Source organism: Neodiprion pinetum, chromosome 2 (genome assembly GCF_021155775.2).
Source record: "Neodiprion pinetum isolate iyNeoPine1 chromosome 2, iyNeoPine1.2, whole genome shotgun sequence".
NCBI lineage: Eukaryota > Metazoa > Arthropoda > Insecta > Hymenoptera > Diprionidae > Neodiprion > Neodiprion pinetum.
The window spans coordinates 2,638,770-2,656,778 of NC_060233.1; the positions used below are offsets into that span (position 1 = coordinate 2,638,770).

Consider the following 18,009-nt stretch of genomic DNA (forward strand, 5'->3'; position numbering starts at 1 on the left):
TGTGTATCGAATTGTAGCGTAGGTAGGTTATTTTATAGGTACTCTTACAGTTGGAAGAAGCCGGTTTTGTCCGTCAATCGTATTCCTCCATCCGTGGATTTTCATTTTCTCTCCTTATCTTGTTCTTCTCTGTACTTAACTTACAATAATTCGCTTGTCATTCGTTATGCATTTTCACGTATCGTTTTTGTACATGCAATATATATATGTGTATTGTATTCTTGCACTTGACTGTGTCTTGTGTATAATACTTGGCAAGAGAAGCAAACTTTCCGCGCGATGCCGGTATACGCGGTTTCTCACCGATCGTCGCAAGAGCAAACATTCCTGTTACACAACGAGCTAGACGTTGTTCTAAAATTATATCCTATACATATGCACACGTACACATTATTTATACATCTATAATACACGTGTATTTATGTATGTATATTTTCTCTGTATATCTACATATACGCGTGTTTTCTACACCGGGCAATGCGTGTAATATGCAATGTCAGTTCTACAAACTCGACAAAACAATGCGGTATTTTCTTTTCTTCCTTTCTTTCTTTCTTTCTTTCTTTCTTTCTTTGCCTGAATTCAGCGTTTTTTCTTCCGTTCGAACTGTATTAAACCAAAGGTATAGAAATTTTTTTATCCAATATTTGGAAATTAGAGTTTTCCGAACGACTCGAAATCCTGTAAAAACTGAACTGTTCTCTCAATAATTATTTTGGCTAAATGCCCGAGGCTGTGTGTGAGTGTGTGTGTGATGAATTTCATGTTCGATGGTTTTTTTCGCCACTCTTCTCATCGCAATCACAAAACGGATCAAACATGAACGAGCGGGTAGGAAAAAAAAAATAAACAGTGACAGTATATTTGAAAAGGAATATCGGCGAATATTACGTATATAAGATAATTGTATTTCGTGTCGTTCATGCAATTGACACTAATTTGTTGAACACAACCGGTTTTAGCACCTTAATAATTGTTTATATTTATTCTACGTTAGTTTTTTTTTTTTTTACCTCACCTCTTCACTTTTTCGGTCCGCTTTCATTACGCAACACGCCGCATTAGTCATGCATGTATTTGCCGCTGGTATTTGAATCTCTTTTTTTTTTTGTTTTTTAAACATACGCACCGGGAGAATCTCTTGAAACTTGAAAATCAACCGCGCGTGCGCCAAATAATTCGATATCATTGGTCGGTGAAATCTTCCCTCAGCGATATTCTTGTCCGCGATGCAGGCGTGCCAACCTAAGAAAAATGTGTACGTTTGAATTTTCAGAGAGCGTAAGCGTTAAATTTCGACCGTTCTTCGAAGAATCGAATCTCCCGCCCGATAAAAAATGCTTCCCAAACCTTTCCGAGTCGCCGCCTCGATTATTTGAGATTCTAACCTCGAAAATTCGTATCAACCGCATCGCCGCCAGAAACAGTTTGACAGCTGAAAACTCGGGATGGCAAGCCTGCGCGAAGAGCCGATAAAACTCGCGCATGCGCGGTTGATTTTCAACTTTCAAAATATTGTCCCGTCATATATATCGGTATCGATAATCCGACAACAATTAGCGAATTAGACGCGAAAAGAAACGTGTAAAGAATTTGTTTAGCGTCCAGCGAACGAATGTTTTGTAAATCGCTAATTATATATTTATATATAATATTTGTTTTCTCTTGTTTTATTTTACAGAGAACGCCAATGCGGCCAATAATCGCTGAATACGACCCGAAGAAGCACGGGGTGAAAACAGAACTCTCAGACATGGTGCTCGTCAAGTAAGTATTAACCTTCTTATAAATAGATCAATGAAATGGCTGTGTGCAACGATTGACAAAAAAAAAAACAAAAAAAAAAAAAAAAGGCAAAAGGAATACCGTATAATACGTTGTGGTTATTATTATTATTATTATTATTATACACGTTATATAGAAGATACGTCTTTATCTCTATCATGCATACATATAATATACCTTGTATATACCGACATCACGTTGATATCGTTGATCGGAGTGATGATTTTGAATCGAGTTCAATCGAATATGATCATTCGATACATTCGAGCAATTCACTCTTCTATAATATGCTCTCATAAACGATAATGTGTAACCACTTTATTTCTGTGTAATACGACTACACGTGTTATTTATTATACACCTAACGTCGTTCAACCGCATCTCTGTTATATTATTATTGTTATTGTTATTATTATCGTTATTATCGTTATTATTGTTATTATTATTATTATTATTGGTATTGTTATTATTATTATTATTATTAGTATTATAATCATCGCGTTAGAAGCTTTTGTTGCGATAACATCTTGCTTACAGTTGAATTTACAAAAAAACAAAATCCCGATGTTTTTGTACCTGATGTTTTCTAATATAGAAATACGCGATAGTAATATACACTGTGTAGTTTTTCAAATCACTGAAACGTTATTTTGGTGAGAATACATCGAAGAAACGTAAATTCATACCCAGAGGATCATATATATTGTGCATTCGCGTCGTATTGTTTGGTTAATTTTTCATTCGTTTGTTTGTTTATTTAATCGCAAAAAAATGATTGCTTAAAATCAATTCATTCGAGAAAAATAAACGCATTCCTTTGCATATTAGACATAGATATATATTATAATGCGTAATTATACATACTCATAATCATTGTTTCATATATTTATTATACACGCATTTATATCACCGTAGTTATCATCATTATTATTATTATTATTAATTTTTTCATTCATATCATTACACACGATCTAATCGCGCATACTGTATGATTTATATGGCTTATTATAATATTTATATACATATACTTACGTATATGTGTATTCATGTATGGCGTTGTGTTCAAGGAATTGATATTGTGGAAAAAGCGGCAATAATATTTCGATTACCCTCGATGCGGGTTTTCTCGAAAACGTTTTGTCTCCTTCGTTGATTTTTATTCAGATCGGAGAGTCGAGTTATTTGCAGTTTTGACAATATCTTTTTCAATTAATTTTTTAACCATCATCGAGACGAATCGTTTATGCCTTTTGTATGCTCCGGGCGCATGCATTCGCCGAATTAATAATATTCATAATTTTAATTTTTTTATTTTTTTTTTTTACCGTCGCATTTCTATCAACATATTTCACATTCTTCATTATTCGCAAAAATTACAAGCTTATATATACATATATATTTATATATATATCGTAGTTGCAAGTAGATGAATTAAAAAATCAAAAAATAGAAAATAACTTCCTACCTCAAATCATATCTGCACAATTATAATGTAATTTGTAATATATGTATAAGGCTGAATTCTTTTTTTTTTTTTTGATTGGCTTATTTCGCGTTATAATCATGAACGCTGCAGCTATATTATAATATCATACCATTACATTACATTGAATATTATCTACGTATACGTACGTGATTATATAAATACTTAATACACCACACACATGCTTTGGCAATAACGATGGTCTTCTCGTTTTGTTTTTGACATATTTTTTTTTTTTTTTTTTTCTATCCGTTTTGTTTCCTTTTTATTTTTCCCCGTGTCCGTCATTGTACGTTATTTTACATATAACAACATATCGTTGTCCGCCAATCATTCCCATGCCTATACATATTTATTAACAAAATATTATACAATTTATTAAATATACTTATACGTATATCGATTCACACAACGTTAAAAAACAAAAACAACAAGAACAACAATTATAGTGATAGTAATAATTGTTATAGTCATTGTTACGTTTAATTAGGTATTGTATATTAGGTATCACATATCCTTCGTTAATGTGGTACCACACGTACATAATATAATTAATTCAGTTTCGAAAAAATTTTATTGAGAATTATACTCTGAAAATCAATCCACTCACACACACTCGCACACTTGTTATACAAAGAATAGACAGGAATTTTCAGATATATACTATAATACCGGTTGTACACGATAAATTTATTATATGTATAATAAATTATGTATGTATAAATATTATCGTCGGTTGAGATTTACGAACGTTCCGATGAGATTACATGTAATGGTACATGTATATGGATTTCCGTTATTTCGGGTTAATTGCTGATTCATATTGATTTAATTCAATTTGAAATATTTATTTTTTGAGGCGAATTTATGCGACCGGAAACGTGTAAAAGAAAAACAACAAAATGCGTTGATTGATTCGTTGAAAACACACACCGTACTGTATAATCTGCAGTAAAATTATTTTACATGTGTATTTATTTACGTGTATATATACATGTATAAATATCATGCAGTATGCGAACGAAATTATCTACATATTTTCTATACTACTATTTTATTATCGTTGTTATTGGTTTTTTTTTTTTTTTTTTTTTTTATGTCAATTTTTATATATTTTTTTTTTTTTTTTTTTTTACCGTATCTTTCTCCAATTGTTGAAATTTCCAACTATAATCGATATAAACATCTTGTCTTTACTGTATAATATGTGCATTTATATGATTCCAGACATGCGAATAGAGTCCGGTATATGTATAGATTCAGGCTGTGTGAAGTGCACTCTGAGATATTAGAACCCGAAACCGCGCGTCCAAGTGCCGCACAAATATTGTTACTCGCCCTATCTTTCTCGCAATTATATCTTCTCGTATCCAAATTATACATATACGAACAATCGGAACGAAACATACCGAGCTGTGATAAAAGACAAATATCAAAATCAAACGAACGTTTAAGTGTCCAGTGAAAAAAAAAGAAAAAAACAAACAAAAAAAAAAATTACAAAAAGTAAGCGCATAAAATAAATTTTTTGTTGAAAAGAGTAGAGTCAAATGTTTTTTTTGATGTCTGAATTATTCGATTTTCGTTTCTTTTTTTTTTTTTTTTAATTCCTTTTTCGGCTTTTTTTTCCTCTCTCTTATCAAATTTTTGTTATTGCATATGTTAAATACGACATCTCTATATTAATAAATATACATATATTATATGAATATAGATCACGATGTGGATCGAGCGTGATTGAATATTGCATTAATCATATGATAATTGTCCTAGATATATGCATATAACGGGACAATCTCTTGAAAGTTGAAAATCAACTGCGCGTGCGCGAGTTTTATCGGCTGTTCGCGCAGGTTTGCCATCCCGGGTTTTCAGCTGTCGAACCGTTTCTGGCGGCGGTGTAGTTGATACGAATTTTCGAGGTTAGAATCTCAAATAATTGAGGCAGTGACTCGGAATGGTTTGGGAAGGATTTGTTGTCGGGTCGGAAAGTTGGTTCTTCAAAGACCGGTCGGAATTCAACGCTTACGCTCTTTGAGAATTCAAACGTAGACATTTTGCGTAGGTTGGCCCGCCTGCATCGCGGACAAGAATATCGTTGCGCGAAGATTTCGCCGACCAATGAGATTGAATTATTTGGCGCATGCGCGGTGATTTTCAACTTTCAAGATTTTGTCCCGGTATATGTGTGTATGTGTATATATATATATTTGTGATATATATATATATATATATACCTATGTATATATATATGTATATATATGTTTAAAATCTGTGATAACCCTCTTTTTGTCAAGCGCAATGTTTTGATAAACGGCTTGTTAGTCGTCGTACTGCGTCGTGGCGCTGGGCGTCGGTGATGCAGTGCGGTGGTTGCGGCTACCCCATGCCTTTAGGCGTCACACGCGTGTCCAGACGTATACGCACGTCTGTCTGTGACATGCACGTAAACGACACGCAAGAACTCTTTCAAGAGCTTTCTTGAAAGAAAGCTCCACACCTAAGGAGAGAAACTACCTACCGCACCAACGGGTACCTACACAACCTACCTAACTTTACGATCTATAAATTTAACATTTTATATCCTGCCATGCATTTTTGTTACGGGGACGAAGAGTCCGGAAATTAACGAAAGCAACCGCAATCGGTTTGATTGACGATGATGAAACAAAACGAAAGGGGTGAAAATTTTTTAAATATTTATTTCATTATATATGGTTCAGCAACGAATCTTACTGTAAAAGTTATAATAACTAATATCATTGTTGTTTATTATATGCGGAGTCGTCAGAATTTTCAGTATATATATATATATATATATATTTTGCGGTGGCAAGTTATTAATTATACCACTTTTCTTTCTCTCTCTCTAATCTTCTTTCTTTACATATTTTCTTTACGATCGCTGAATAATCTTTCAACTCGATATTATAAACAATTTCTCTTTTCTGTAAATTCTGTAATTTCGGTATGACATTTCAAATTTTTATTTTTATTTTTCTTTCCATTCAACCAATTACGGACTGGCGCGAATACGGAGATTTTTAGTTTGTCACCGACGAGCGTACAATAACGAATTTGCACCGATCGTGTCGCGAGTCAAAAAACCTGCATTTTTGCAAATTATTTGCATGGCTGCATTCGATGTGCCAAACGTTAAATTAACCAGCAGATTTTCATAACAAGCGGAAAAAAAGAGCAATCGATGTGTACGAAGTTTTTTTCCTTTTCTTCTTTTGTTTTATCTGTAAGGTGAAAAAATGTCAACAAAAAATGTTTTACAAACGCGATCGATGCAAACCCAATCACGTTGCAACAATATATATGTATATATACATACATGTGAAACTGCTGCACTCTTTGCAATGTAATATACATGTAAACAATAAATTTTCAGTAATTTTGAAAGACGAAAATAGAAAATTGAAAAAACAAACCCCAATCGAAGAAAGTCAAAGAAATGCATAAATAAATACAGGAAAACACATTTTGTATACTTTAAATACATACACACACACACACACAATACATTGGGCATCGGTGAACGCGCACGAATGTTTATTGAGGAATTTTATAATTTCAATATATACAAATTGAACAACAACACGTACAACTTGTTGAGATTTTCAGCACGCAAGTTATATATTCAATCATACCTGTAGTGAATAAGGCGTATTGGATAACACCAATAATTCTGTTTATTTAAATATTTGTAGGGCAAGCCCTCCTCTGTGTACTAAGTAATTATATAGGGTCGGTTCTGTGTACAGATCCCTATACCGACACCTTACCGATATTTTTAGCCGCTGAATAGTTCAGATACAAACTATTTTTTCCCGATAATCGATACTATGGTAACGTAGAGCGCAAAGCGGAAGATATTTTTCCGATGATCGATAAAGTCGATCAGAGTGGGGATCACCCTCATCCGAAAAAATGGCTTGTATCTGACCTGTGAAGCGGTCAGTAATGTCGATAATATGTCGGTATCGGAATCTGTACGCAGAACTGACTCTATATATCTACTGTACTATGTACACTTTTCATATTGTTGTTGTTGTTGTTGTTATTATTATTATTATTATAATTATTATTATATACTTATTTACGTTCAATAGGTATGCCTGCAGTATTACACGGCTCGATGCAACCGCGATAGTTTGTACATAATTACATATTGTATGCATACACTATATAAATATTAATACAATTATACGTCAGGGATAAATTACACGATATAATTCACGATGTACAATACACGTATATATTATATGTTATATACATTGAATTGTAAGTAACTACTGTTATTACATACATATACTTAACATCTGTAACATTGCACGAGGTTCATTTTCTTACCTGATAGTTTTTAATTTTTTTTTTTTTTTTATTCATTGTAAACAAAACTAACGTCATCATTATTACTGTTATTATTGATATTATTTGTAATTTATTGCTTTTCGAATACATTTCAATATCATATAATGTAATAATTTTGCCTGTTGTACCACATTGCCTGCAATATTGCCTCTTGTTCGTTATCATTTTGCAACATGCATTATTCGTTCATGCTAAATTGAATTTAATGGCTTTCGCGTATGAAGGAGAAAAGAAAAGTACACTTAAGTGGGCTGTGTAATACAGGCTTACACCCTGACCGTAATCTATAAAACTTATCCTTAACTTACACATATAACAATAACAACACTTTCACACGCGTCTCGAGTTTCCCCGTCGATTATAAAATTAAATTATCAAACACCTAATACGTAACGTCTTAGGTTTCCTTCGCCTTTGTAGTCTGAAATTTTAGCATCACACATACATACATATATTTTTTGCCGCTTGACATTGTTTTTAATTTCTCGCATTACTTTTTTATCGTCAATTTACAGATAGCATATTTTTGTTGGAAACTAATGATGATTAATAAAATAATAACATCCCGGATTAACATGCCGCTGAAGTCATCGATGTCCACCAACACTAATTGTTATACCTATACGTTATATACGTTATAATTTACGTATAGTATATAATAATATTATTTTGTCTCGTCGAGAAGGGTTGCATTATAAAATTTCCTCATGCATTCTTTGTTTGCTTATGCACAGTAAAACTAAAAAAAAAAAAAGAAAACAACAAAACATATCGAACCCGCAACATCACCACATAATTTTACCACTCGTAACACGAATCAATATCACGATACATCAAATTCACACAATTATGCAACACATAGGTACCCATTTTATATTTATTTTGATGTCATTCAGCGTAGAAAGTGACAGAGCAATAAGTAGAAAAGAAATATTATATACGGCCTGCATTAATAAAAACAAACAGACAGTGATACGAGTATGAAAAAAGCCCGTGTTTAAATGCGTATGTATACATCATAAGAGATATAAAAGAATTACGATAGAAGAAAAAATGAAAAGAGCGCATTCTTACTCGAATGGTTTTACAGATACAAATGTGAGAAAAATGACGTTCCAATCACCGTCAGCAACGGGTCGACCCTCCCTCTCGTCGAGCGTCCCGACGACGAGGAGGCGGCCCTCTACGATCCGTTCGAGCACCGGAAGCTGGCTCACCCAACTTCCGACATGGACACCCTCATCCATCTGCTCAAGGGTAGCTTGGGCACGGGGATCCTTTCGATGCCCATGGCTTTCAAACACGCCGGTCTCGGCTTTGGTCTTGTCGCAGTCTTCTTTATCGGCGCCATCTGTACCTACTGTGTTCACATTCTGGTTAAATGTGCCCACGCTCTTTGCAGGCGGACTCAAACACCGAGTCTCGGCTTTGCCGAAGTTGCCGAAGCCGCGTTCTTCGCCGGACCTGAACCCGTTCAAAAATACGCGAGACTTGCCAAGTGAGTTTTAACTTATCATCCAGTTTTCAATTTTACCCTAGGATCATTACTGTCGTCCGAGTTGGATCGATTCAAGCTGTATTGTAGAATACGCGTAACATTACTGCGTCGCTTGGTCGAAGTCTTCACAAGCAAATTCAAATATTGCTGTTTACAATTGAGCCTATGGGTCAAAAAGTGTGTGATCTTAACATATGTACCCTGTGAATTCTGGATGTTTCCGTCAACATTTAATGCTGCAGTGACCACACAAGCGGTGCGCGCACCCCGCTGAATTACCGACAGTTGAATCCTTACTTCCCCTTTTCCCGTGAAAACTTAAGTCGATATAAGCCGTTATTTGATCCATAGGCTCAATTCGGTGGCCCCTGATAAAATTCGCTCAACTTTGGAGAGGCTGATTACACCGGCACACAAAAAAAATTGAGTAGAATGTGCATTTGACCGGACCTACCTACGGGTACGTATTTTGGTCCGCTGAATCCGAATTCGAGGTCAGTTTGACCCCTACACCCCCAAAATTTCGAGAAAACTTCGAAAAACCGTAAAAATGATGAAAATCGGCAGTTTTAATGATAAAAAAAATTTTTTGGAACTAAACTAAGCGTGATTTTCATGTATTTCGATCTGCTGAATATGAATCGAAACTTTATTGAGACCAAGAGCCATTTCAAATGTAAAAAAATCACACAAACCCTCTAAAATTCCGAAAAAATATAGTTTTCATGATAAAAAAACTTTTTCTGGTCCAATTCAGATAAAATTTTATATCTTTTCATGTCTTCAATTCGCATCTTAATTTTTTTAGTCTATTCACCCTCTAAAGCTGGAAAAATTCGAAAAAATTGTAAAAATTACCATTCATAACAGAAAAAAAATTGATTGAACATGATTTAATGCCTAAAATAAATACTCTATAACGTTGATATATCTCATAACTAGAAATCTGTGAAATACACAAGACATAAAAAGATAGAAAGAAATGATCATTAATTTAATAATTTAATAATTTTTAATTTTTAAATTATTTAAAAAGATAGAAAGAAATGATCATTAATTTAATAATTTAATAATTTAATTTTTAAATGATCATTTCTTTCTATCTTTTTATGTCTTGTGTATTTCACAGATTTCTAGTTATTAGATATATCAACGTTATAGAGTATTTATTTTAGGCATTAAATCATGTTCAATCAATTTTTTTTCTGTTATGAATGGTAATTTTTACAATTTTTTCGAATTTTTCCAGCTTTAGAGGGTGAATAGACTAAAAAAATTAAGATGCGAATTGAAGACATGAAAAGATATAAAATTTTATCTGAATTGGACCAGAAAAAGTTTTTTTATCATGAAAACTATATTTTTTCGGAATTTTAGAGGGTTTGTGTGATTTTTTTACATTTGAAATGGCTCTTGGTCTCAATAAAGTTTCGATTCATATTCAGCAGATCGAAATACATGAAAATCACGCTTAGTTTAGTTCCAAAAAATTTTTTTTATCATTAAAACTGCCGATTTTCATCATTTTTACGGTTTTTCGAAGTTTTCTCGAAATTTTGGGGGTGTAGGGGTCAAACTGACCTCGAATTCGGATTCAGCGGACCAAAATACGTACCCGTAGGTAGGTCCGGTCAAATGCACATTCTACTCAATTTTTTTTGTGTGCCGGTGTTATAGGTATAAGACCTAACTTTGGCGGGACGATTATAATCCAAGTAACTCCACGGACCCCGATGATAAAACAATTATCTTCTATACTTATGCACAGGAGTTGACTGTTTTATCATCGGGGTTCGTAGAGTTATTTGGATTATAATCGTCCCGGCAAAGTTGGGTTTTTTTATAGTCGGCCACACCGAAGTTGAGTGAATTTCATTATTGGCCATGGAATTCGCAAGAATGGTTTACATCCGCACAATTCCTATAGGTACACTTGGGCGCGGTGATAATGTTATGTTACGATTACAAAAATTGAGTTTGTTCCCCGGCCGACCGGCGGTGGCGCTGCGAGTTGATTCGGCATTGCCAACGTTAGCGATTCGTCGAAAAATGAGCCGTCTCATCAAAATCACTGCGGCCAAGTGTGCAACGCCTACTGTTTACAATTGCATTATATCATACTATATGTATATCGTGCATGTTTACGTTGATGGCGAATATATTCTAATCATTTTTCGGTTTCTGTTTGTTACAGAGCGACGATCAACACGTTTTTGGTTATAGACCTGATCGGATGTTGTTGCGTGTACCTAGTGTTTATTGGTGAAAACGTTCGAAAGGTCATGGACGTCCAAATGGGTAGAGCACCAAATGATCCGTCTGATATAAGGCTATACATAGCAGCCCTTTTGCCGCTACTGATAGTCTTCTCCCTTATCAGGAACTTGAAATGGTTAGCACCGTTCTCCATGCTGGCCAATATTCTAATCGCCTCTGGTTTGGCAATTACGTTTTATTACATATTCAAAGCCCCTGAGCCAGTTGGTGATCTCCCGTTATTCGCACCTTGGGGCGAACTACCCATGTTCTTCGGTACTGCTATTTTCGCATTGGAAGGCATCGGTGTTGTAAGTATAAACGCATTTACGTAAAATTGATAAGAAAAAGAATTAAAAATAATGTATATTTCAATCAATCAGAAGTAAAAAATATATCTAAATAAAATGTTTCTTCCATTCCAGGTTATGCCCCTTGAGAACAACATGAAAACCCCTAACCACTTCATCGGATGTCCGGGCGTATTGAACATCGGGATGTTCTTCGTTGTTCTGCTCTACGCAGTCGTCGGTTTCTTCGGTTATCGTGCCTTCGGATCAGAAACCGCAGCCACAGTAACGCTAAACCTGCCGGACACGATTCTCGCCGATTCTGTGAAGATCATGATCGCTATTGCGATATTCTTCACCTACGGTCTTCAGTTTTACGTGCCCGTTGAGATAATATGGAAAAATATCAAGCACCGTTTCGGAGCTAGGAAATTGACCGCAGAATACTGCCTGCGAATTTCCCTAGTTATTTTCACCGTAGTCGTCGCCATATTGATACCAAATTTGGGACCCTTCATATCCCTAGTCGGTGCCGTATGCTTGTCAACCCTCGGTCTCATGTTTCCATCCGTAATCGAACTGGTCACTGTATGGGAGGCCGATAACGGGCTTGGAAGATTCAAATGGCGGTTATGGAAGAACATCGCTATCATTGCCTTTGGTGTACTTGGTTTTGTTACCGGTACATACGTCAGTGTAAAAGACATAGTAAATGCTAAATAGGTAAAAGGGTAATGGAAACTAGCTGATTTTTACATCGGTTATCAAGGTCGCTTCGAGGTAGAGCTCAGGATTAATTGATTCGGTTTTTTCTTTTCTCGACAAACTTACCTCGAGAATGTTAAATTCGCGGTGCCGCGGGCCGATCCCTGCACCCCACGGATTAATTGGTCAAGCGGCGTCTATAATATGGAACGGCACCGCGGTGCCCGGGTATTGCTTAATAAATGAAATACGAAGACAGACTAAAAACACAAGCGCATCAATTCTCTCTCTTTGTCGTTTAACCACCCATATCTACACACATACGCACACACACATAAAACATCATTGTACCAAGAAGCGAAAAGTATACAACACACCAAGCTCCACCTGTCGCTAATCATTAGAATACTAGAAACGTATCATTTTTGTTTCATTTTGCTTTTTGATACGTTTTTATGGAGTACAGTTTTTTGCCTCGAGAGTATTATTATTTTCTTTATAACCAATTTGGATTCCTATTTTCACTATACAGTGCGCTTTTTTTTTCACTTTGCATGCTAACTTATTAAAACCACGTGATTCTTATATACTATATATATATATATATATAGAGAGAGAGAGAGTATACATATACTTACATTCTTTGTTGCGTACACGATAAATTGCATACGAGAAAGAGAGAAAGAGAGAAAGAAAGAGAGGGAGAGAGAGAGAGATAGTAAGACATAGAGCGCGAAGATACACGTGAATCTTTTTACGATTGATGTTTGCTGAGGCAAACGGAAGCAGAATTGATAAAACCGTCGTTAAACAATAGTTGCAATTACGCAAAGCAACGATACGTGCATGCAAGTATGATACACGGATTAGAGGATAGAAGGAGGACAATAAGAGAAAAAAAAAAAAATCAAGACCTTTAGCCTTTGCAAATTCTTCCCGAAGTGAAAAATAAGTCAGTGGAGAAATATACAGTAAAAAAAAAAAAAAAAAATAACGGCTACCGCTGGTAAAAAATACAGATGTGAGGGTCTCAAGTCAAATACTTAAAAAAAAAAGATCAACAGAAAGAGATTAAAGATAGATTTGCGAATTTTGATACGTAGTTTATCTTTATTTTTGCTTTTTTCCAAAAAAAATTTCATCACAATGAAATAAATATTCGGTTATTCATTGAAGGAAGAAAAAACAAAAAATATACAAAGAAAACAAGACAATATTACAGAAACGTATACGTCCGTGGTTTTTCCTTGGTAATAGATGATATATTCAAAAGAGATATATTATATACTATATTATATTAGGTATATACAGAAATGATGTACTTTGAATAGACAGAGAAAGGGAGAGTGAGAGAAAAAAAAAAAAAAATTATCTGCGAAGAAAAGATTCACGTAAAGTATATAATATATATATATATTCCATAGAAATTGACCGGAATCTCAAACCGATGATTAATGAAAGCAAATGAAAATAAAAAGTAACATATAAAAATTCATGGCGCCGCCGTTCGGGGCCTTATATATAATTGTTCTCTTTTTGTACATATATATACGTGCTCTTATACATATACGCGAATGAATGATGCATCTTGACATTGTATACATATATGCGTATGCGTGCGCATATTTGTAAGTGTATAAGTATATACATTTTCTTTTAGACTAGAAGCGATCTTGCCTTGTACGAAGCGTAGACATGAAATTGTAGTAGCTAAGTTTTAGTTAGCTTACTACCTGGGCAATTTTCTCATGACTCGTTCGCGGCCACCCGGTTTCACTTTCTACCGATTTTATGCTCGTATTAAACGATCGGGGGACCCTGAACTTGGCACGAAAAAGGGCTCAGCGCGTCAAGGCAAACCCTAAGGCCCCTCTGTGATTGGCTGCAGGGCGGAGCGGGAGCTGTTCCACAACCCTGTGGCAAATTCATTTAAGTTCATTCTTTTTACACACGTAAAAATATACCTTTCTGTCTATGCTATGGTTTCCCCGTTTGCATTTTATCGCGTGATAATTCGTTAATATTTCACATTTACCTTATTTATTTTTGAAATATGGCCAAAAATAAAACAAGTACGAATATTAATGTCAACGCGACAACAATTGACGAACTCACGCGAAGGAATCGAACTAGAAACTAGAGAGTAAAGCTAACGAATTCCCTGACCGACGACTTGGCGACGTCTGTAGATATTTTACAAAATTATATCACACGATGATACCTAATAACCTTCGATCGGTCGAACTTTCGTAAGAGTATAAATATTTTCGGTATTAACATATAACAACGAGCACACTTTCTGCAGCGTTTTTTTTTTTCGTATACGCAGGGGAATTTCGTTAGCCGAAAAGACTATATTTGCTTCTAGATTAGCACTGTATATTAGGTTTAGATATAAATATATATATGAATACACACACACATATATATATATATATTTTTTTTTCATAAGTCGATAGGACACAGAACGTTTGAATATTTAATTAGATTATTAATTCATAGCTATATCATCATCAGTTTCGGAAGTTCGCTGTCTTTCTTTTTCTTTTGTTTTCCTATAACGAAAATTAGGACAGCGACGATCGAAACTCGTGCACGGGACATGATTATCGTAGATTACATCTATACACAGCATAGAAAAAGTATTAATTATTATTATAATATGTCGCGTCGTTTGCCGAGGATGTCATCCGTGTATGAAATTTTTTTCTGCATTTTTTTCCCCCTACTATCATTCTTACATCGTTTTACACAATCTCTTCGGTATTCAAACACGTGTATCATTGTAGTATTGTTTAGTTAAATTGTTTATATCTACATCCCATATTCTGAAGCTGGAAAACATTTTCGCGATAAGATGCAAAATATTATTACAATTGCGCAGAAAACTAAACGAGAGGTAAAATTCATACATCCAAAAACTTGCTTTAAACTTTGGTATAAGAAAAAAAAAAAAAAAAAAAAAAAAAAAAAAAAAAAAAAAAAAAACAACGTTCGATCTGAAGAAATAAGAAAAGTAAAAGAAAGTAATAATCATAATAGAGAAATAGCTATTGAACGAGTATTAGTTTAGAGATTTCGTAATTATTTTTTATTCGTGCCTTGACTATATAGATAGAGAAAAGATGTACAATTTCGCCTCCATAACGAAAATTGAAAAAAAAAAAAAAACAAACAATAACAAGAAAAAAAATCACGTCGCACACGCGTAATATATGACAGAAAAGCCAGATTATTGCGAGGAAAAAAGAAAACGCATGAAATTTTGTTACTCCTGAAATCGTTGTTGTTCCTTGTATACATAAATAGATATACTTATATACAAATGTAATGTACAAACCGTAAAAAAAAAAAAAAAAAAAAAAAAAAAAAACAAACAGCGTTTCGAGGCTTTGCGATGTATTTTTTTTCTTTCCTCCGTAAAAACGCTGACGTGATAGTTGGGCAGCGTGCCTTCTGAAAGTAGATTTTTGAAATAAAAACGAGAGAAAAAAATAAGAAAGAAAAAAACAAACAAACAAAAAGTAATACATAAGAAACGAAAAAAAAAAAAAAATATTACGGATCGAAGTTTGTCTAAAATTAAGAAATAAAACACGCCCTTCTTGGCGTGTAACTTGAACGTGTGACAAGTTACCGTTGAAGTATTGGCATTTTCCTAGTGAGAATCGTACAAAAAAAGAAAAAAAAAAAAAAAAAAAAAAACAGAATTAATAAAATAAAAATCTACGTTTATAGGTTACGAAAGAAGACACGTATGTTGTATATTTTTGCATAGACAAGTCTCGGAGAAATAAATTATTACAGATCTCCGTTTGTTTGCGTATAAAAATCGAACGTTAACGGCCTTGTTCGCAGGATAAAGGAGAAGTGGAAAAAAAGAGGCAAAAATTAATACGAAAATTGACAAAGTTCCGCAAGGTACGCCACTGCACTGATGTATGATAGTCGTAACAATACATTTATTATTTCAATTTTCACTGCTTAATTTATTTCCTGGAGAATTTAAGCTATACAGAGACACTCTAAAACCTTGATACACGCGTAACAAAATTCACCGAATGATTATATGATTAATGCATGTTGAATGTCAATTTTGGGAGCCGGAATAATATACATATATGTATACATAATAATGACGATGCCTCCAATTATTCGCATACTTATAGCCTAGAGCCTCTTTATCATTAGCCGAAGGACTTGTAGATCTTAATAACTTACCACTTCACGCTGGATATATAGACAATACAATAACTACACTGCCATCGTATATCGTTCGTCGTTCGAACTGCTTTATTAGATTGGCCGAATTCTGTAATTGAAATAGAATTTTGAAAAAATGCTCATTTCGATCTGCCGTACAGCCAACATTTTGCCTGTAACGCTTTTACGCTTCGATTAATATTCGTTAAAATTAACGTGTTCCAAGATGATATCGTCGTGCAGTGGCGATGCCTGATGTTTAGATAGTTGTGTTTTTACAGATGTAGATATATACCTGTTTTGTGTATACGGTTATTTTATTAATTATTATACTTATATATTGTATTTAAATAAATAATCGATTGATTTCCAGTAAACAACTGCTGCTGCACTCCTTGTTCTTTTCGCCTCGTCGCTAATCCAAAACTAATTCCTTCGTTTTCAGCTACCGGTTGAAGTCGTTAAAATGCACTTGAAATTAGCGTATCTGAACGGAATAAAAACATAATAAGAAATATAAATCAGAACTGATACTTCGTATTATTTTATGCACAAATAGCATTCAATGAATAGAAATGTCGAAGGATAATCTGTGATTGGTATCGCTATTTTTATATACTAGGACAATTAATATTCAATGTCAAGACCTCGAAGTTCTGACAAGGAACGATTGTAGGTCGAGTATTATTTCCTTCTTCCCCTCCATACGGATCACTTCTGATCGGTAAATATAAATACAATTACAATGAGAACCGCGAGTTTACGATCGGGGTATAAGTAACATATCGCAGTTGCGATCGAGGAAAATTGAAGCCGGTCCCGGGTTCGCTTGCGTAATGTTTACTCATTTGCTTGAACCTATAGAATTAAGCGGGTCGTATCGAATACCGGATCCGTTCGACTTGCGTAACCGAGGCTTCGTCGAAAAAACGTCTGAATAACAATAGATATAGCTAAGTTGCAGGTTTTTACGTAATCGCCTGCGCGATGACAACCGGCAATACGTCGGTGCAACCGAAAATGCGTACACTGTTGCATCAGGGGCCTTGCGGCGCTTACCCGCATCATCATGTATTATGTTTAGTGATTATTATAGATAAGAAAGTATTATACATGAGAATCAGAGATAAGGTAAATCGCTAAGGACGAATAACTCGTTAAAGCAAACGACCATATGAAGCAATTATTCGTCTGTCGAAACAACTTAAATGGATTTGTTTATTTCTTTATTTGCGTCCTCCTCAAGTGCATGCATAAACAAGATCTATGCTGTCCTCTAAAACGCCGGCAGATCGTGAATGGAATTGAGCATTATCAGATTACGAATTGACGTCATAGTAACGCTATACCAAAATTGGGACCGGTAAGTGGTCGGATTGCAAACAGCTAATGACCACAGATACACTTTT

General features: G+C 34.5%; 1 protein-coding gene and 1 long non-coding RNA gene across 4 annotated transcripts in view; one reads left to right on the forward strand and one right to left on the reverse strand.

Moving 5' to 3' along the window:
- Positions 1-16,147, forward strand: part of LOC124212774 (proton-coupled amino acid transporter-like protein pathetic) — a 36,726-nt gene extending 20,579 nt beyond the window's left edge. For 2 of the 3 annotated variants that reach the window (XM_046613196.2, XM_046613194.2), the window contains exons 2-5: positions 1,682-1,767; positions 8,739-9,146; positions 11,341-11,713; positions 11,828-16,147. In XM_046613196.2, the coding sequence (XP_046469152.1) occupies positions 1,682-1,767; positions 8,739-9,146; positions 11,341-11,713; positions 11,828-12,415 (1,455 nt within the window). In that variant the 3' untranslated portion in view covers positions 12,416-16,147. Of the gene's footprint in view, positions 1-1,681; positions 1,768-5,579; positions 5,801-8,738; positions 9,147-11,340; positions 11,714-11,827 lie in introns of those variants that run through there. The other variant, XM_046613197.2, reaches the window with a different exon arrangement.
- A 32-nt stretch (positions 16,148-16,179) lies between these two features.
- Positions 16,180-17,428, reverse strand: LOC124212777 (uncharacterized). The gene is made up of 2 exons (XR_006881747.2): positions 17,248-17,428; positions 16,180-17,087 (listed from the first exon to the last, which is right to left on the reverse strand). It is a non-coding gene; the product is annotated as an uncharacterized lncRNA (long non-coding RNA).
- Positions 17,429-18,009: the final 581 nt, after the last annotated feature.